The following is a 21,429-nucleotide window of genomic DNA, read 5'->3' as shown; positions in this document are numbered from 1 at the left end:
ACCAAATGCGGTGGATCGGCTGCAACAAGGTGGGCGGGTACTCAGATGGCTGGCCACAGGAGAAGAGCAATGAAAATGGTCATATCACTGGGATTTCCTGGGCCATCCTGTTTGTTTAATTTCATCTAGCAATGGTAACACCATCCCTCAGTCCCTAACAAAGTTCCACAACAAACTTGGTAGGAGTTCAATTTTCTCTTAGTCTTTAACAGAGGCACAATTAAACTCCTACCAAGTTTATGTGGAGATGACCTATTTAGTGTCTTACAGCTTTATTATGCCTTTTATATAAATATGTTTGTTGTCCTTGCATATTGAAGAGGGTAGCATGATTGTTTTGTTGAAAGCCAAGTTATACTGACTGTATATGTTCACTATTGCATTTGGTGCTTATACCTACCACCATTATTTTCAAGGTTTAGTGAAGTTTCAGCCCTCACTGTGGCCCTGGGATTCAGTGAGGAACAACGTGAGAGGTGCCCTGACGGAGATGTGTGTTCTCTATGACGTCCTCACCATTGTCAAGGACAAAAGATACATGACACTGGACCCTGTCTCACAGGATGGTCTGCCCCCAAAACAGGTAAATGCTAATCCACACGTAACCCACTCACCTAAAGTATTTCAGTTCTTTCATTGCAATTGCGGTACAGAGCCAGCATGAACTGCAGTTAGGGTGCCATCCATACAATGTATCCTTTGTCTTTTCAGTAACACACAAAACAGAACATTAAGAGTATACCAAGTAACCAGCTCATAAGGAGCTTTGGCCTGGTTCTGTTTTGTGTGTTACTGCATTGTAAGATAACGGAAAGGACAAAGTACCCTAGAAGTGAGGTATTTTCCTATAAGTTATAGATTTTCCTGTATTGTTTATAGTCCTTTGTCTTCTCACCATTTCCCCTGATGCAATGTCTTATTCTATCCTACTTGCCTGGAGAATTAATGCTAACATCCCTATCCTCCTTACACTTGCCCTTCTGTCTCACAAGGGACTAGTTGAGCCTACAGTATCCCTGATTCACTCCTTTAGGAACTTCCTCTTGGACGTACCTGAATACAAACTAGAAACGCTAACAAACCCTACCACCCCCAACATTGATACTCTGATCAACTTTTAACCAAACTGTAACGGCACTGTTTGATGCACATTCCCCCTTGAAACTACGTTGCATCTGGGCTAAAGCATCTGTCCACGGCGTAATATGCCAGGGATGTGTTTCTAAACTGAAATATGCACCAGAAAGAATATTACTACATAAGTAATGCTTGTTATAAGTGCACCAGACACTGAAAATGCCATAAAATGCAGAGTATCTAAAATGCAGAAGAATGAAGACCTCCTCACCCTCAAGGTGGTGCACAGTATGTGCCGGTTTCTCATGAAAGCGAAAACCACGTATTACTCATTAATTATCTTGGCAGACACCAGCATGATTAAAGCTCTCGTCATTGAAGCAAAACACACTGCTCAAATCAGCTGCCCGACTTGTTAATCCCGGGGCCTACAGAAAAATGCAAGACTGTTAACATGTATTTCATTAACAAGCTAGATAACTACGACAACAGATCAATATTGTTGTCCCTGCCCTTGATCCCACAGCGCATAACAAACGTGGACTGCCTTCACTTACCTCACCTTGAAGGATCTTGCTGGCACCCATGCTTCACTTAAGTCAACCTTCTACAAGGATGATGCCCTCCCTGCAGTAATGCTTGCGCAAATGAAAAGGGGAGGGGGTTGTCCTCACCCCCTCCTTTTAATAGTAAATGCTTCACTTGCGCAGGGAATCTTCCCAAGCACCCTAAAAACAGGACTCAAAAACCCCGCAGACTACTGACTGATCACTATCCTCCCATTCATTGGAAAAATCATTGGGATGGCATTTGTCAATCAACACTACCTGCTCTGTGATTACCAATCTAGGTTCAGACTAAAATGTAGCTCTGAAATGGCTGCCATCAAGGTAATGGAATCACTGATGCGCTTCAACTCCTGGACAAATGGACATGCCTTCTGGCCCTCCTTGACTTGTCGCGTTCAAAATGGTTGCCCACCTCACACTGACCAGCCTATTCACAAACGGAACAGGTTTTCTTGCGCACAGTTCTCGACTGGTTTGGTTAGTATCTTCCATTTCGAACAGTCCCCAATCCATCCTGATGGACAAGGTTGGGTGAGACTGTCACCCGGTCATCTGCAGTCATTCAAGGATTATTTCTCTCCCCAGTGATCTTAATCTATACATGGGGCCATTGGAATCACTTCTGAATGACCCCCTCATCTGACTCCACCAATAAACAGACACGTGTCCAAGACTTCTGAGCGCTGCAAACCTGGCTTCCTGATCTTGTGTGGAGATAAAGTCACAGTGTCGACAAATGTCCTCAGTTGGTGACCTGGTGGTCGCACAGAAGCCACCCAATTCCTTCAGGCGAGCATGTGGTCCCACTGGGGAAAAGGACGCAGCAAATCCCCATCGGCCACTGGAAGGTGCCTCATGATTGTCCCTGGACAGTGTGAGGCACTGAGCTGGGGCAATGTAGGTAGTAAACGGGTGTTCCGGGAAAGTAGTAGGGTCCAAATATACTGCAGGCAAGGGAGCATAGGTAAGGCAGAAGAGGAACAAGAAGGGAACAAGGTCACAAATCCAGGAGGGAAGCAAGGACCAGAGACTAATTAGGCGAGCCAGGGAGAAACCATGAAAAAACGGCAGTAAAGGTTCCACAGTAACTCCTTAGAGCAGCAGATGGAGAGGCAGAGAAACTGCAAGGAGCGCAAACAGGGAACGTGAGACAAACTGAACGTAGTCTCTTCCAGGATTTCATGGGCGTTGGCCGAAGGCGAGGCTGTTACCAATTTGTTGCCTAGCAATGCTGGGTAGCTGTGCAGGGTGCATGTGCGTAGCCGTAACTGAGGCTCTCCAAACATACTTGGTGAGTCCAAGATGGCGGCGTAATGCTGATGTCCCGGGGGACCCTGCACTCCACGCATCCCGCTGCGACGGGCACCATCGCTGGTAGAGCCTCCATGCCCCAGGTAAGTGCTTTCTGGTACTCCAAGGGCACTTACAACTGTCTCTGTTGTACCGAGGACCTCTCGAACCTCTAGAATATTCTTGTCTCCATCCAAGCCTGGATGACGAGCACAAACCTGAAGCTCAAGCCCACAAAGATGGAATTTCTTCTACTCACCCACATATGCAGCATAGGATGTCAGAATTACAGTCCAGGCCCTCCTAATCTTCCACATCGATTGGGGGGGGGGGACTCCCTTGTCACCAGCATTCCCGGGACACACCTGACCCACTTAGTGCCACCAAACAGACAGCGGCACAACTCGTAACAGTATACAAGAAATTCAACTAAGTTTGTCCCATGGGAGCTGCACCGACTTTCCATCCCAACTAGAATACTCTTTAAAACTTCCTGCATTGCTTACAAAGTGAGCACCACTCGCACACCAACTTATCTAGCTGAAGAATTCTGTAGCTCTGTTATGTCGTGCTTCTCCAAGAGCTAGACCATCACTTGTCTCGAGCTGAAACGGGTACACAAGGGAAATAAAGGGAACTGACCTTCTCCTGCTACCCTCCTACCTACTGGCACACCGTCACAGTGGCAATCTGTACAGTGGCAACCCTCTTGCAGATCAGGACGGCCTTATTCATCCGTCAATACCTAGGTGTCACCTAGGCGCATTGCATTCATACATCACATACCACATCATATTGTGCTGTAATGTTATTGGGATTGATTCTGATATGTATCTGAAAGAGAGGGGATTGGGTCAGGTAAGTGAGGAAAGAAGGAAAATGCAAGATGGCATTGCTGTTATGTTGATGTATGCAGACCAGAAATACCCTGATCTCTGCATGTAGGTCTGTTATTAAGGGTCATGTGATGAGAGCGCCGGAGGCATTTGTACCCAGAAGGGAGCCCTGTGTGCTCATGGTCCTAGAATGCATTGGCTCGATTGTGAAGTCGATTGATTTTAGAGGTGTAGAATTCTCTTGATGTCTGTCGGGATGGTTAGCCTAGCACCTCGAAGTGACTGCGATCCACAGGTGGCACCTTTATAAATATACTACAAACAATTATTATTCAATTGCCATGCACGAGTGGCTCAGTTTTAAGATGTTAGTGCAGGGAGTTTAGTGGAATCTGCGTTGAATATTTTATTTGAATCCCATAAAATCGAAATTTCTTTTTCTTTTAAACAATTTCACAACAATTTAATGCAGGGAAATACCCACCCCGCCACACGCAGCCTCCCTAGATCTTAACATCATCATTAATTTCCTTACCCAAACACCCCATCTACATTTTGGTGAAATGCATTTAAAAAACTAGTTGTTGTGGGACTCAAAAGAATTGGCTTCAATGTTTTGATACCATACCATTTAGTGGAGGGCCTGGTGGTAAACTGACAATCTGGTTTGGGCATGGAAGTCTCTTCATAGTGCACACTTTGGGCAACATATCGGTAGGGGTGCACTGCAGCTTATCTACTTATGAGGATATGTCCTTATGAACCCATATGTGGGCTGGTGTCTCTGGCAGTGGGCAGCCGCTGCTTCTGGATAAGCGTGGGGGGGGGGAACATGCCATACATATAGGGAGCATGCAGCAGTGTGTACCAAGTAGACAGTGGATTAGAATAGTTCCTGAGTGAATTTCAGATTACAAGGCGTACATTTGTTTTCCAAGCTTGATAAGTCAAGATGTCTAAATAAAAATATTTTGATTAGCAATCCAACCTCTTCATTGTAGTAACGATTGACATTGAGATTTCATTGCGAATGATGAACATTTATAATTTGATCATATTTTAAATTGGTTTGATTATTAATATTTCATTAATGGACCTTATGTGCAACCCTGTGTGTTTCTTGTCCCAAAACACAAGGGAGGCTCTAGGGAATCAATACTGTTGAACTGGTGTGTCCAAGGTGTAAGGGTGCAGAGGTACGAGTCTGACACAGAGGGGGCATAATGGTTGGCACAGACTTTTATTTACAATAATGAAGGAAAAAGAAAAGCCTATCCTATCCCATTTCCTGTGAGGGGTTGCCCTATCTCAGCAAAAATACTAAGGACCCAATCCGGATTTCCTTAAAGTGTCCACCGTCCTGTGTCTAAACCTATTTCTGTCCCTTACACTGTCAATCTAACTAAAGAAAACTGGATGTCTCCTTAATCCAGAATGTGGCCCCTTTCATTCTGGATGTAGACTCCAAGGCACAGTTCTTGTAAAAAGAATATGTAGTTTACTGTTCACTGTTTGAATGTTCAGACCAACATAAAGAAAACACAGTTCTTCAATCTTCTGGGAGCAACCTCTTCCTTGTCTTTGCTTCCACTTGTAACCAGAACACAGTTCTCCAAACCTTCTGGAGGAATCCTCTTCCTCGGTTTGTAAAACGTAAATTAACCTTTCCAGTCTTTTATCAGGCATAGTTCACTAAACTGTCAGGCCTGACAGTAGGCTTTCCCAATGGTGTATCATGCCAGGTTCACTAACCTGGATCAGACTTGATTGCATAGATTGTGAGCTCCAAAGATGTTTGCTCTTTCACTGGTTTAATTTTTTATCTTTTTAGGTCTCCTCGGGAGTGGTGGGTTAGGGGGGGGCAGTCTCCCTGTCTGCTTCAGGGCTCTAGCCCACTGGTTTTACGTATCACTGTTCTTGCTTTAGGTAGTGTCCACTTAGACAGACCTGGTATGCTCCCTTGCCAGGTACTATCCTAGATAGGTTTTAATCTCAACGTGCGTGTCATTGTATATGATTCTTCTGTTTCCTCTTATGCTCTTTAGGATGTGTTTGTCTGGTTTACAAAGTTTGTATCAAGTTGTACAATTCCTCTTTTATCCCCTTGTGCTGTTCGGCATGGATTTACATGTTTTACACAGTTTGTATCAAATTGAGTGATTCCTCTTATCTCCTTGTGCTCTGCAGGATATATTCACTAGGCTTTTCAGTGTATTCATCTCCCTCAGTGCCCCAACAACCGGTCCAAACCTTCTCCTACCTTTGGGAAGTCTCAGGGCAGTTTCCTGTCTCTTTGGGAGGAGGAACAGAGCTTCTCTGTTGCTGCCATGCTCTGCATTCTGTTCCTCGCGGCTCTGCAGCTCCAGTCTGTCCCTCGCGTCTCCAGCTGCTTGCGTCTTACTTCTCAGTTTGCCTCTGCGGGTCTGGAACCATTTATTTCTGCCGCCGCCCATGTCCACCTTTCTGGGACCTCAGATGGTCACGCCTCTCTGCCTCCTGGCTTCCAGCCTTCGAGTCCCCTGCCACGGAACAAGCGTATCGTTGCTCCTCCACGGCTGGTTTGACAGACCATTGAGCCCTTCTTTCCTTTTTATGATTGGGGTTGCCTCTTGACAACTGTACCGCATGTGTTGGTTCTGCATTGGGCTTTTGCCTCTTTGTTCCCTCTTCTTCTAAGTTTGGATAAGTCTCCTCGTCCCAGTATTGTTAATGAGACTTTCTACTGTACTATAACATACGGAGGTTTGAGGGGCCTGAGTGGGGGGGGGGAATAAGGAGAGTGGGGGAACCAAAGAGTTAAGTGAATGCTGAACTCTCCCAAGGACATAATCACTGGTCCCATGAAGTATTCTCCCCAACCCCAGTGAGATCCATCGCCGAGTACCACCCCCAGGGGGACTATCCGTTAGTGGCCTCACCTTCCTGGCCTCATGCAAAGGGTCCTCCCCCAAGAAGTAGTGACAATACCCTGGGATTCGTCACAAATGTTAATAAAAAGAACTTTGTCAAAAAACAATGTGCACGCCTGATTTGGAGTTGATGGAAAATTCTTCCAAGCTGGATGCCGCCTGATTTTAAAAAAGAAATCCTGCAGTTTGCCCATCAAGCCACCCTTCCTACTTTTGCATACACATTCAAGCTTTCCCATGCCTGTCGCCACATGCACACTACCCCATTCCTACCTACCCATGAACCTTAAGCTTGCCTAATACTCCCACCTTCCCTAAAGGCGCCTACCCACACACGCAAACCGTAATAAATGTCTACTTAGCCATTGCCTGCCTTACCCATTCCTGCCTATCCCAAGTACAGGCCTGCCCCATCCACCATTTCCACTTCAGCCTAGCCCCACCCATTTACTTATTTTCACACTCTCCCACTTTTCTTCATATTCCATCCTTTCCTCACTTCCACTCCCACCTACTCCTTTCTGTCTCTCCTGTCCTACCTTCCTCCTCTCTCTCCACTCATTCTGTCTCTCACCCTCATGTACCTCTCCCTCCGGTCTTCTTCACCATTCTCTGCTCCATCCCTTTCTCCCTTTGACCCTCCAAGTTTTCTCTCTCCTCCTTTTTCTTCTCTCGCTCCCAGAACTCCCTCCTACTAATCCCTTTTACTACTCCCTTCACCAGTTTCGTCTCTGACCCTCACTTCCACTCCTTCTCTTGCTCTCTGCACCAATCTCTGTTTTGCTTCCCCTCTCCCCTATATTCATCTTGCTCTCTATTACCTGTTCTAATCTTCACACTCACAAGCCACTCCACACTCTCTCATGCTCCATCTTCTGTTCTCTTCCTGGTTTCTTCTGCCACCCCCCCATTCTGACCTCACCTGAACACCCTTCATCCTTATTTGGCCAATCTGTTAATTCCTTTTCCTTAGGGACTTGGTCCCAGTGCCCACATCCTTTAAGAGCCCCTTTTCTCTGTGAGCATTTTTGGGGTTTCCGTGGCCGTGTCTACTGGCCACTTTCATTACTTTCCTATAGTTCTCGGAAGTCTGTGCCATTGCTGGTAATCTGCCGGTCATCAAAGAAGTGAGACTTGTGTACGCTGTATGGTGCTTCTGTTCGTTGAGCTCCCGGCTGGAGATGAGTTGCATCTTAGAGCTGGTGGTTCTGAAAGAAAGCAGAGAACCTCTGCTATGTATAGCAAGGCATGGTCCTATAGACCACTCTACCAAGGCGATAGGTATGTCAAGCACACTTGGGGATAGCGGGGGGTGCAGGGACTGGGGCCCTCCCAAAAACTCCCACTCTGTCTCTGGGGTAGGACCGTCTCTGGCATGTTCCCTGGTAGGCCACCTATCCCGGGTTGGGAGTGGTCTTTCGCCATCCCGGACCCCACCCCCTAACCCATTTGATCAGGTCATGTCCCTGCCCATGTTACATACCTCCATCCCTGATTCCAAGTCCTCATTTTCTCTTTATATCTTTCTTTTAACCTCCACAGGATTGTAACAAATTATTGACATTTGGGACGACGTAGGTTCCAATTAGTACTTATTCTGGCCATACCGGTATAACTATAACTGGCACTTTGGTGTATATATCCCACATCTCTATGATGAGATTAGTTTGGGGATATAAGCCCATATCACAGAGATGATCTGAGAGAGTGCTCCCTATTCCTGTTCTTCTCTGGATACAAGGTCACCTATAGATGAGGAGAATAAGCGGCTAGGCTGACCATTTCAGGCACTGGGCGAACGTCACAAGAGCCTACTTCCTGGGATTCAGGCAGGAGTCCTATCTCTATTGATATCTGGTGAGATGTCCGAGTTTCCTACAGGAAAAGCAGCAGATTTCTCTGTCTGTTTGGGGTACTGGCTTTTGGCATTTCTGGTCTTTTGAACTCATGGGTTTGCTATTTCTTCCAATCTCAGTTGGTGTTCGATCCAGTCCTCCTTCCAGTGTAATTACCATCTGTAGCCCGGCTCATGAATTTTGGGACCCAGAGTTCCTTCAACGTGGGTGGTTGTTCCCTGGAATGCATGGCTCTTTGGTAGGCATTGGTGGTTTGTATGACTTCCTCTGAAGGTACATGGAATTGATTTACCAAATTCTGTTTACCTCTTCCTTCTCCTCCTCTCTTCCTTGCTGATCATACAGTAGCAGGACAGATGTGCAGGGCCCTTATGTTTCCTCTGGGCCCTGACAGCCCCCCCCCCCGTACATGTGCTCACCCTCACGGGTGGCTGCTCTTACGTTCTCTCCTCTTAGCACTTCATCCTGAGCACTTCTCCATGAGCACCACAGCACCTATCCTCTACCCCCCTCCCCTCTGCACTTGCACGTTCTGAACACTCACAAGGCATAGTAGGTTTGTCTTCCCCTCTCTTTTATTCTCCTTATTTGTTTGTACTATTAATTCAATTATTTATCATTGTTGTAAATCATTGTTTACCTTCCCCTGTCCATACCCTGTTGCCCTGTGGGCGCTTTGAAACCGTTTTTGCTAATTGTACAAGCACCTAACATATGAACAATAAAAAATAAATACAAAATAAAGTTAAACCTCATTTCCGAGTATGCCATCTATAATAAACTAGCTGGGGTACCCGGCGTTGCCCATGTCCTGATCGAGTGGTGTCTCATGTTCCCTGGAAGATGTTACTCTTGTCCTCATGTCCGCAAGTCTTGATTCAGTTTGCTCTGGCAGCTCATTTGCCCTGTAGAAAGTTGCTCTTGTCCTTTGGTCGGCGGCAAGTCGTGCTGCTGTTTGTTGTTGTGCTTCAGAAGCTCTTGATATTGATTTTCACTTTGCATCAGCTGGAGCTTTTCCAAGTGATGTTCGTTTTTTGTGCAGCATGTTTCAGTCACTCAGTGGCTTCAGCAGATTTGAGAATACGTCCAAGAAAGATTGATTGATTGTGCTCTCTTCTCATGAATGAACCTAAGTAAACTTGGAGTGGCGTGACAAAAATAAAAAGTAAAAAAAAAACTTTCGACCTGTATACAGTAGTAATACATTTCAAAGGAATAACAACACATCGAACATTTTGCTTCAGACACTTTTTTCCAAATTTTGCCTCCCTCTAGTACCTGCTGTAGTGAATCAGGGTGCGCATCAGTAAATAAGAGTGTCTGCATCCAACCATAGACTGCAATCTTGCCGCAGACAAAGGAGTAATACATGCAAAATTTGTTAGCAGTGGGTCATGAGTGGCCTAATCTCCCTAGAGTCCAACATTTTGTGGAAACGACTCCATACCTATTTGAAAAGGATCTCTTACCCACCAATTCCCTGCATACGTATTTAGGTGCATTCTGCTTGGCCCATTCTGTATCTTCTCTTAATACATTGAGTACTAGAATGTGCAATAGTTTACAGCAAATTGACACTGACCCTAAATAATAAGTATATAATCCTCTTGGCACAAAAATAAAGTTATTTGATTGGTTAAGAACCATCAAATTAGTTGGTACTTACAAATTATACACAGAATATGATGGCCTTATAAGGTGAAGAGATGAGTGGCCTAGATATGTTTGACTGTTTCTTGCTGTAAGGCTAGATATATATATGTATATGTTTAAAATGAGTCAACTTCTGACTCTAGATCGCAAAGGTCCCAGTCTGTCGCTCCTGTATCCAGAACGTTCATGTCGGCTCTGTAAAAACAAGGGCGAATTGGAAACACTGGAGCACTTGTCACTTTATTGCCCCGAAATCTTCTCCCCCAAGATGCCTGCATTTTGGACCTTTTGTATATGTGGAACATAATGTAACTTTGCTTTTAGCTCTGTATAGATTTATCATGAATGTATTTCGGCATCTAGGTGAACAAATTTCAGTGGGAAATTAAAAATGTTTTTATTACACAATGGATTTTAGGAAATGTGTGAAATGAGCATTATGTTTTAATAATGGTTAATGAAATGAACGGAATGAATGACTTTGTACATTTCTTTTATGTTATATTTTGTGAAAGGTTTCACTTGCAAACCACAACACACACACACACACACACACACAAAAATGAAAGAGATCCTTTGGCACAAGTTATGAGAAGCAGATGAAAGTCCTAAACTTATGAACCCTTGCGTCCCCTGCACACCACTGTAATGAAAAACAGACAATCATTGATACACAGTGTAGATAATGTATGAGAAACAAAATGAAGAGCGAAAAAATGTCAAAGAACAAAAGTAATTTAATCAAAACTGAATGAATTTCGGGTTCCATCTTTCGTAAGGAGCAGGTTTTGTGAATCAGTACTTGAAGCTTGGGGAAGGGACCCCTGAGCTCCTTTGGGACATTGTTTTGTGAACAAGTACTTTAAGCATGGGCAAGAGAGCCCTAAGCGTCTTCTACACTTTGTAAATTGAAACCAAGTGCGCTTGAAACTTGGGAAAGATGAACCCAATTCCTGAAGTCTATAATTGTTGGAACTGTATCCTGAACTTGGGCAAGGGAGCTAGAGACTTCGCCAGACTTTGTTGAACATTATTGAGTTAGAATAACCATACACTACATTTTTGTATTAGAGTTGAGGACAAGCGTATGTTTTCACACAGACTTTTGATTTGGGCTTACAGACATGGACCTTCCTTAGTTTCATTAGGTAGGGAAATCCCAGCCATTGCAGGGATCGAAATTGAGATTTGATGAGCAGGAGCTAAAAGCAGCTCCTGGGTATCCAGCATTAACCAGTGACCAGGACCTACGACGGAGGTACCAGAAGCTAGTACATAGCGTTCTGCGAAATGAACTTCCACATAAAATGAAATCCTATTACGTTGTCAATTATTTATGGCCCCTTGTGCTTTAAATGCCATATCGAAGTGTGCTAGTGTTTAGTTATAGATTGCCCCAATGTGCAAAGTTAAATTCACATGGGTTCCTTTTGATCAGCATCCATTGGCCTGGGGAGCCAAAGGTAGCTCCTGGTAGCTGTTGGTGGGAAGCTTACCAGGCTCTTCTAGGCTAGAAGCAGGAGCTAAATGGCTCCGAGCTCCACTCAATTTCGAACCATGCCATAGTTATAGGGCAGGTTAGGCATTACACCCAATCTGACCTTTTTAATAAAGATTCTATTCATTTTGCACTAGCACTTTGTTGTATGTGTCATCTCTTGATACCATGACTGTCTTGCAGCACCTATAGCCAATAGTGTCTTTTGTGTACAATTTATGAGAAGAACAGAGGAAGGAAGATATAGCCTTTAGCAGAATGTTGGACAGTATTGATGCTGCTGAAAGAGCCTGAGAAAAGCTTGGGCAAGTGAGACACCGTCCCAATCCTGTTTTGGAACTTTAAGCAAATCTCCGGAAGGTCTGGGCAAGCGAGAGACTGCCTTCCCATCTGTGCGGAACAATACAGCAAAGCCTACTGACACCGTTGGGGGGGGGGGGGGGTCTAGAAGGATTTTCCCCATTATTTATGAACTGCCTTAAAAACCTCCCGAAGGAGGGAGTCATCCTGTTGTAGTCGGGGTGTAGCCTACTTTATAGATTTCTTTTGAAGTGTAATGGACAGAAATAGGATTCGGACATGGGACAGTGGACTATTTGTTTTTGACAAACATTTTGACGCTAATCCTTAGTTTTGGTTGAGGCAGGGCATCCTCTCTGTTTTAGGTACAGGTTGGGTTCATCCTTAATTTCTGCTAAATAAATGTGTGCGCCAACAAGCATGTTACCTTTGTGTCCCCATCTATTTCTGCACCCTTACTCTTAATTCCGGGCCAAAGATCTGAAGTCTGCAATACGGCGGGGAGCGATTTCAGTGTAGGAATAGGAGTATGTAGTCCGCTGTGATGAATCCTGCGGTGTCCTCACAAAAACCCTATCTAAAGTCTCCTCCCAGGTGGCCAGGGAAAGGCAGACGCTTCTTGATCCTGACCCTTGGGGCAGTATTAGCAGGCAGGATTACCTGGGAGGAGAAGGGCCCCAGGGGAATAGGAGAACTTTGTGGAGTGAAATGGGGTATTTGACTTTCTTAAAGAAGGAAAGATCATTAATACCAGAATATGTAATGGCTTGCTGTCAAAGAGGGCTTTTATTTTTCTCAAACAGTCGGAATGTGGGTGAAGACAATCCTAACCAATCATGTTTTGGGAGCAAGAAAACCCCTTTTTAAAGTCACTGATATTCGTAGATATGAAGGCTCCTATGAATCCCCAGGGGGGAAAAAAATTAATAATGTTACCAATTTACACCCTGAAAACCTCCATTCTTCTGTCAAGCCAAATACTTCATTAAATCCTTGTAATACTCCTTTAGGTAATATGTATAAGGAAAGAAGTGAACTCTGTGTTATTAATTTCATTAAGGAAGCAGAGTTGTATATTGTAAACTCGAAATCACATAATTCCCAAAGTACCGGGACGAAGAAGAGGAGTGCAGAGGCACAATATTGCAAGTTGCAGACTATTAGGGATAATGACCTCCACCTGAGGGTGACTGTGTGGCATAAAAGGCCCCCCTCAGGTACAGGCCATTGAGAAGAGCAGAAGTTGGATGAGAACCGATACGCCGGGACCATTGTGGTGTGTAAAACAGACGCCGACCCTGAGTGGGTCTCTTATGCTTGAGACTTTGACTGCAGAGTTTGCGCAGTGGGAAGTGTTGGGAGTGACGGCTCTCTGCCTGAGGATTGCAGCTGCAGAGGTCGTGCAGTGGAAAGTGCACCATTTAACTGTTACCCCATTGTCAAACACGCGCTGTGGTGGCAGGCACCAGAGAGCTGTAGGAGCCAGGAGTGCTCTGCTTTCGATGGATGGGGGTCGCGGGAAGCCGCAATGGAGAGGTTGCTGGGCTACACGGTAAAACAGAAGCAGAGGACCTAGAGGCACCGAGGCGAACAGATGTGCACGCCAGACCCGGTAATGTCCTAGTTAGATTGTGACCCAGGAGCACTCTGTATTCGCCTGCTGGCCACATCCAGGGGCCTTAACCTCAGAAATAATATAAGCGAAGTAAAGTTGAAGAAGAGTAAGGTTCTTCCATACTGAACTAATGTAAAGCATGCTAATACAAGCCTTGCTGATTTTTAAAAAGGAGCAGATGGCCGAACAAGAAACTATCAGACCAGAAAGGTGTGATTGTGAGAGTGTGGGTCATATTGAAAGCTAACGAGAGAGGGCAATAACCCAAGAAGAAAATCTAAACCACTATTGCCAAAATCAAAAGAGAAACATACCAAGGCAATTTATAAAGAACTAGTATTGCCTAAGCCAAAAGCAAATTAGAATGTCATTGTTTGTAAAGGCAATTGCCCATATGTAAAGGTAGTCCTAGGAAATGACTTGCACCCACATTGCCAAAGCTAAAGAAGTGTGAAAGTGAGACAGAATCATTATCAGCATTTGGTTAGTGCGGAAGGGGAAAAACGAGTGGCAGGAGGGTTGCCCTTCTGATAGAAGGTATTCAAGAGTGGATCATAACCTGCATATTGTGTGGCAATCACAAGTGTGTAAAAATAGCACCAGTGTGCTTCTTGTTTTTCCTGAAGACATTCTTAAACTTGATATTGTGGAGCAAAAGTAATTGCTAATCTGTTTGAAGTTAACCCTTACCACAGACGTCCTTGCAGTTAGTAGTCTATTGTGTTCTGGCAGGAGAGTACACCATAGCAGCAAACTTTTTTAATAGGCCTGCCAGGTGACTGGACCAGGTGGAAGCCATTGAAGTACTATGGTGTTGCTAAACATTTTGAAGAAGTTGTTAAAGAACCACAAAAGTGTTTTATTTGTATTTGTTTTTTTGTTTGTTTGATTCATGCAGAATCATCCTGACAAATCACTGAAGCAAGTGCTGTGTGAAATGCTGCAGTGTGTTTAATATTGTCAACCAGTGGTTTTGAGAACTGGTGAAGAAATATCCTGGAACTTTATCTTATCAAGTTGGAACAAAAAGAGAACTGAAGTGGAATTTTTGTTATGAGACCGGATTTCCTTATCATTTTGGAACTGTTGGAAAAAATACTGCTAGTTTCTGTGGGAAGGGGAAGTCACCCAGATTATATGAAGACAGTTATCCTAAAGTTGGTGTAGGTATAAGTGTGAGGGACGGAAACCTTTTGTTAAATTGTTTCCTTTAGTATGTGTTGGGCAGGGAAATCCTTGGCAGAATAGGGATAGGCAGGTGTTTATCCAACCTTTTGATTTAATATAATGGCATCTTTTGAAAAACCTTCACAAAGTTGTCTGCCTCACCTTTCAGACCCCTTGCACTGTGTATAGGGCTATTGTCTGGAGAGAGGGGACAGCTGCGATTATACAGGATATGTGCATTTCCTCTGATGTTGCGGGCCTAGGGCTCCATCGCCAGAGCAGACCGAAGAGGGGATGGGGGGGGGGGGAGCCCTGGTGGGTGCCTCTTTTCAAGTATATTGGCTGTGTGTTCGTTCATTCCTTTTCTAGTGAACGGTGCGGCTAGGGAGGCTGCAATCCAGGATCTGAAGTTAGACCCAAACCATAGGCCAGCAGAGATTTCTCAGAGAAGTTTCAGTCCAGCCGGTCGAACGCCCTGTTCACATCCAGGGCGACTAATGAGAATTTTGTTTACTTAGTTTGCCCAGCTCGATTATGTTTAGTGCTCTCCGGATGTTGTCATGCATGATATGGCATTTATAACGCACCTATACACAAGTGTTTCAAGGCGCGACGAGGCAAGGGAGGGGAACAAGGGGACAAACAACGATGCTACTAGGCCAGGTGTCATTCAGATTGCGCAAGTGCGTGGGAAGGGAGGAAAGGGAAGTGCAGTACATGGGAATAGATAATAACAATAATAGCCAGCAAGCGGCAAGTGCAAGGGTAAGTGCGGCTATCGAGGTCTGGTGGGGGGACTGAAGGGATAGAGAACAGTCCCCGAGTGCGGGGGGTTGCCAGGTGGGCAGTGCAGGTGTGTGACGCTGGCGGTAGAGGGACTTGGGGCCGGGATCTATGCATAGATCTATTGGCCAAGAACCTTGACTGATCGGGGTGTATGAGGGAGGGGAGGATCTGCGAGAGTCTAGTAGCGAGTATCTTCCCGAAGATTTTAGCATTGTTCAATAGAGCTATAGGCTGGTAAGAGTCACAACTAGAGTCTGGCTTGCCTGGTTTAAGGAGCAACATCGTGAGGCACTCTGCCATTGTTAGTGAGACCGTGTTGAAGGTCAGAAAAGAGTTGAAAAGATGGGTCAAGGCGGTAAAGCTGGCTCTTAAATGTTTTTTTAAATCAGACTGAAGCTGTCTGGGTCAGGGGATTTGTTGGGTGAGAGACAGATGAGGACCTCCTCGATTTCCTCTTTAGAGATTGGCATGTCAAGCCGCTGCTCTGTCTGGTTCAGATATGGAGGGGAGTGCTGCTCTCCCGATGTAGGTGTGCTCCGTGGCATCCTCCCTAGTGTAGGGTCAGCCATAAGTTGGTAGAAGAATTGGTGTGCTATTTTACATTTCTCTGCTTTGCTGTAATGTTGCCTACCTTATGCGTTCGCAAGCGTAGCAATTCTGTTTCTAGTTCTGAGACCTTTCAGCATGGCAGCTAGTATTCTGTTGGCTTTGTTTCCTTGAGTGTAATATATCTGCCTAGTGGCAGAGATTGCATGGGTGGTGCGGTCTGCTTGATGGGCTTACAGCTTTGCCCGTCCTGTTCGTCAGTTTCTTAAAGCTTTCGCAGAGTTAGTTTATTTATGAATTTTCTCCAGATCCCTGACTTCATCTTCTAAGTGGTGCCTGATGGATTCCATAGCGCCGACAAAGACTGCGCACCGGGTGATAAACTCCCCTCTCAGGACCGCCTTGAATGTATTCGACATAGTCTTACAGAATACCACCGGAGTGATATTGGTTGTGAAGTATTGTTCTATCAAAGAGCTAACTTCTGTCCAGATAGTGGGATCTCAAAGGAGAGTATACTTCAGTTGCGTACAGGGTTTTGGGATGGGTGAGCATCTATGAACCAGGAGGTCCACTGTCACCGGGAATGGTTGGTCAGGGAATGGTCGGTCAGGCTCTGGATTCCGATGTCTACTCAGGAAGCGGGATCAGTGCCGGTGAGACAAGGAGCAGGTCGAGGCGGGTGTGAACCCTGTGGACGTGGGAAAAGAAAGAGAAATCGCAGTCCCTGGGTGGAGGACCTGCCAGGAGTACACAATATTTAGGTTGTGTAATAGGTGAAGAAGGGCTAGGGCAATGCAAAAGTCTAGCTGGGTTGGGGGCAAGGATTTGTCCATGGCTGGGTTTGGTGTAGTGTTGAAGTCTCCGCCCACGATTAGGTGGCCTTATGTGAATTCAGAAAGTGTTAGGCTAAGTGTCTCGAAGGAGTCTTCCGGCTCGTTTCGGGCATATATGGAAGCGAGAGTGACCAGGTTCCTACCCAGGATGCCCTTGAGAAAAAGGAAATGCGGGGTACCAGACAAGGATGCCCACTCTCCCCGCTATTATTCATATTGACGATGTAACCATTGGCGGTGCTGCTACGATCTGACGGCAATATCCGCGCAATTGGAGAGGAAGACCGTAAGAACAAAATTTGGCTCTATGTGGATGACTTACTAGTGGTCTGACGCGCTCCTTATCTTGGCATCCCGTCTCTGATGCACGACATCCAGCAATTCAGTTTATAAGGTCAATTGGGAACAATCGGAGATTCTTCCAATCAATCACATGTGCATGCAACACACCTGCAGTCCAATCCAATTAACCTGGTGTTGGGAAAGAATTAAATATTTGGGTATCTGCATTGGTTAGGAGGTGGTGACATTTCCAAAGATTAACTTCGATAAAATACTGCCCAAACTTAAATCCGATTTGGACGGATGGGGACTTTTGAGACTATCTACGTGGCACCTCATGCAAACTATCTCCTTTCGATGCTTCCCACTAAGGTGCCCCGAAACATTTTCAAAGAGATCGACAAGGTCATGCAAAAATTCATATGGGATGGCAAACTGCAGAGGCTAGCTTTATGGAAAATGCAGCTTCCTCTAAAATAAGGCAGTATGAATCTGCCTAACTTCTTTGACTACCATCTTGCATTTATGGTTAGTCATCTGTGCAAGACTATCGGCACAGAAGAAAATCAAACGGATGAAATGGTGACAGAGAGTAATACATCACAATTGGCTCCCAAGGCCTCACTGACGACAGTGAGTGACGAAACCTTCCAGAGGGCAAAACTCACTTACTGCATTTATGTGAGAATGCTGTTGCAGTATATCCAACTGTGTAGGAACCGATTCATATCTGTTCCCGGATGCATCTATCTGGCTTAATCTGACATTGACCTCAAAAGGGAAAGTAATTTTCTGGCTCGCTTGGTTTCTAAGAGGAATAAAATACATAAAGGATCTAGTTGAGGGTGAATAATGGATCCCATTTGCACAACTATGCTATAATTTTGATATGAGTGAGTGCACTTACGCTGAGAATAGGAAATTGAGGGGCATAATCACCGCATAAATAGACCCTTTGCAGTTAGCAAATCAGAGTGCAACATGGTCAGCGTTGGAGACTGGCAAACGTGCAGTACACCCAGCTGCCACTATGTATGGAATTTTGAAATCCTGTCACAAAGGAGATCCAGAGGTTGCCGATATCTGGGCTGAAGAGCTGGGCGAAGAGATTGATCAGGGCTGCTGGCTAAGGTGCTGTGGTAATGTGCGATTGGTAAGCATAGACTGAGGCCTAAGAGCATCACAAACTAAACTCCTCTTCAGAACCTATTGGATTCAAACGCATTTTCAAGAGACATCTTTTGGAGAGCGAACTGTGCTGGAAGTGCAATTGGGCAAGGGGGCACTCTGGGTCATTTGATTTGGTTCTGTCAAAAAACTAAAACGATCTGGGAAGGGGTCTGTGAAAGACTTGCTTGGTCTTGAGTTGCACTCTCAGAATGAATGCTTCACTTTTGGTGCTTGGAGATGTATCTTTGCTAGATGGCATACAATTAAGTAGAAAATGTGGTTCCTCCCGGGCTTGTATGGTTGACAAAAAAATTATTTTAAGGTTCTGGAAATCGTCTGCTTCCTTCTGCATTGACGATTGGGTGGAGGAGTTGTTAACAGTATCCACCTATGAGAGGGCAATCTACAAACAGTCTGGAGTTGCTGGTAAGTTTTTAGATGTTTGGGTGTGCTTTCTTGATGTTTATGGCTAATGTGTCTCGATAGACTGTATTCTCTGTTGTGCGCTTATTCTTCATGTACCACTTCTCTTTTTCTTTCGTTGTCATTTGTTCTCATTGATACTTAATGAATAGGATTGTAATTTTGTACTTATTAGTTTGGATGATCATAATGTCGAGACTGTTCTCAATGTTTTCAGCCAATTTTGTTGAATTTCATGATGCGTGTAATAGAAAACAAATAAAAAATTGAAATCGGAGAAAGAGGAAACTGCCCTCGAGGTCCCTCCGTACTGCACGTTTAACAAAGGGGCGTTCTCTGGAAACTAGAATTAAAAACCCCACCTTTTACTGGAGCTATAAGTTGCAAAGAGTTGCTCAGCGAAGTGGGGGTGTGTAAAGCGAGGCTCATCCCATTCGAAGGAGATGCATTGCTTGAATGAAAACTATACCATAGGGTAGTTGGAGTAATGAGCGTAGGATCCCCTTTCTCTTCCTCTGTGAGTTGAGGCCATGAACAATGATTGTTGTTAGCGGTGCAGAGGGAGAGTGCACCTGGGTGGGAGGATCAATGGAAGCGGGCATGGTGGCGTGTAATGCTGCCCCGGATGAGGACTGTGCTTTGCGGTACGGACCAGGGGTAATGGGGGTGTGCATGTTGCGGGTTGAGAAACGGGGAGTGTACAAAACAACTGGGAGCAACTAACGGGATGGCCTTGGCCACTGAGCCCTGCTGGGCTGTTGTCACGCTCACCTGCTCTTCACGGGGGCGTAGCTCGTGGCCGAAGGATGATGTCTGCACTGGCGTTGTGCTGCTTAATCGAGGGTGCTAGCCCGCGCTTCCCTTCGTTCACCTCAGGAGGCGTTCACCTGCAAAGTCGAAACAAGATATTAGCCAACTGAATGGAGCCGGATCTGGCTTTACCGCCTTCTGATTTTCTTTCTCTTCCTCTGGCTCGCCTTGGGTTTTTCAAAAGTGGGCTCTCTGACCTGTACACTCTGGCAGGGGCGCGGTATGTACTGTCTTTCCAAAGGTCAAGTTACTTCACTGATCCGACGGAGGTTGCTGATTTTGGAAGAACCGAAGTAAGCAGGTAAGTCTCTATACCAATAGCTTCTTGGAATAGCTGCTTAAAGTCTTTATCGCCCAAGTTTTAACTTATGTTTTGTTCTTTTCTTTCAGGCGCGGAGTTGAGAGGTTTTCGGATGAAGGATTGACTCTCCTTACAATGATGAGCAGGTTTCTTGCAGGTGAGTATTGCGCTTTGCGAGGCGCGCTGAATGTCTTTTGAAAAGCTTTCCTTTGCTGTGCGTGACTAACCTGCTGTGTCTTTTCTATTCAGCAGGCACAGCGATATTCCAAGAGGATGATGGAGGAATCGCTCGATGGAGTTCCTGGAAGATGCCAACCCCAGGTGAGTGTTGCTGTCCGTGCGGGTACCTTTCTTTCTGCTTCTTCTGCAGATGCGGCGGTCCTGGAATAAGCGGAAGGCGAGGCCAAGATGTTAGACCGTAGGTAAGGCCTTTGTCGCTTTAATAACTCCTGTTCTTCTCTTTTCCATTCACAGGTGCCGATGGATAGAAAACTCTGGGCGGGCGTAGCCGAAGAGGTTCAAGAGCTGAGCAGACACAGTGAGCGTTACGCTGCAGGAGTGCAGAATAACGCGAAGCGTGTTCTGTTTGCAGGGTGCGGTTTAAATAGCCTTGCAAGTGGTTCCAGGCAAATAGTCCCTTAACCATATCCTGCCTCTTCAGGTAAAGTAGTCCCACAGCCACAACCTGTACTGAAAGGCTCAGCCTCACTAAGATGAGAATAAAGTCCCATGAAGTCAACACCAATTATGAGCCTGGCGCCAGCGGCGCCAGGACTGAGTCCAGGAGTTTCTTTTTGGGGCTTGATAAGCCCTTAAGGATGCCAGTGTCAGGGATGGGCTCACCAGTTTCAGGGGTTTGGGAGCATGTACCATGACAGTTGTGTACATGTTTGGTTAGCGAACAACCTCAGCAGTTGTGCCGGAGGTAGAGGTTCAGGGGGCAATTGTTGATGCACGCTCAGCGCTAAAAAAAAAAAACAGTTACCAAGTGGAGCATTAACAGTAAACTTGTGGTGGCTGAGAGCACGTTGACACCTTCTTAGGGCCATCCAGGGCCCACGACACCAGGCAAGAGTTAACATGTCGATGCCGGGTGGTCAAGCCCCCCCCCGGGGGGCGGGCTGGTGCTGCCCTTCCACGCTGGGCAAGTCTTTTTGTGGGCCACTTGCCCTTAGTGGTCTCAGGCTCAGAGCAGCTATGTTAAAGTTCTTGCGGGAGGGGTTTGGGGATACGCGGTTATCAGGGTCCTGCACGAATTACGCTTCGCTCGGGTCCAACCAGGCCCATGCCTTGTTTTTCCAGGTGAAAAAGAGCACAGGGCACCTCAGCGTTACTTGAGATTTTGTTCATTAAGCCAAGCATTCACTGGTGCAGTGTCTAGCTAGCGTGGAGGGGCCAGGTCTTGGAACAGTTGGATCCTGGCGTTTTGGTGAGACAGGTTGCTCTTTATGCTGGACAGTCTCAGAATCTTGTGCTTGACCCCGTAGTAATGCACCATGGTGAAG

The 21,429-nt window shown here is 45.6% G+C and overlaps 1 protein-coding gene across 1 annotated transcript in view; it reads left to right on the top strand.

Moving 5' to 3' along the window:
• Window positions 1–21,429, top strand: part of MED17 (mediator complex subunit 17) — a 263,493-nt gene that overhangs the window by 35,268 nt on the left and 206,796 nt on the right. The window contains exon 2 of the mRNA XM_069639284.1: window positions 417–583. Within this exon, the coding sequence (XP_069495385.1) occupies window positions 417–583 (167 nt within the window). The remainder of the gene's footprint in view (window positions 1–416; window positions 584–21,429) is intronic.

Source organism: Ambystoma mexicanum, chromosome 7q, assembly GCF_040938575.1.
Source record: "Ambystoma mexicanum isolate Mex_15411 chromosome 7q, UKY_AmexF1_1, whole genome shotgun sequence".
Taxonomy (NCBI): Eukaryota; Metazoa; Chordata; class Amphibia; order Caudata; family Ambystomatidae; genus Ambystoma; species Ambystoma mexicanum.
The sequence above is the reverse complement of the archived record's forward strand: the minus strand, read 5'-3'. Positions and strand labels throughout refer to the sequence as shown.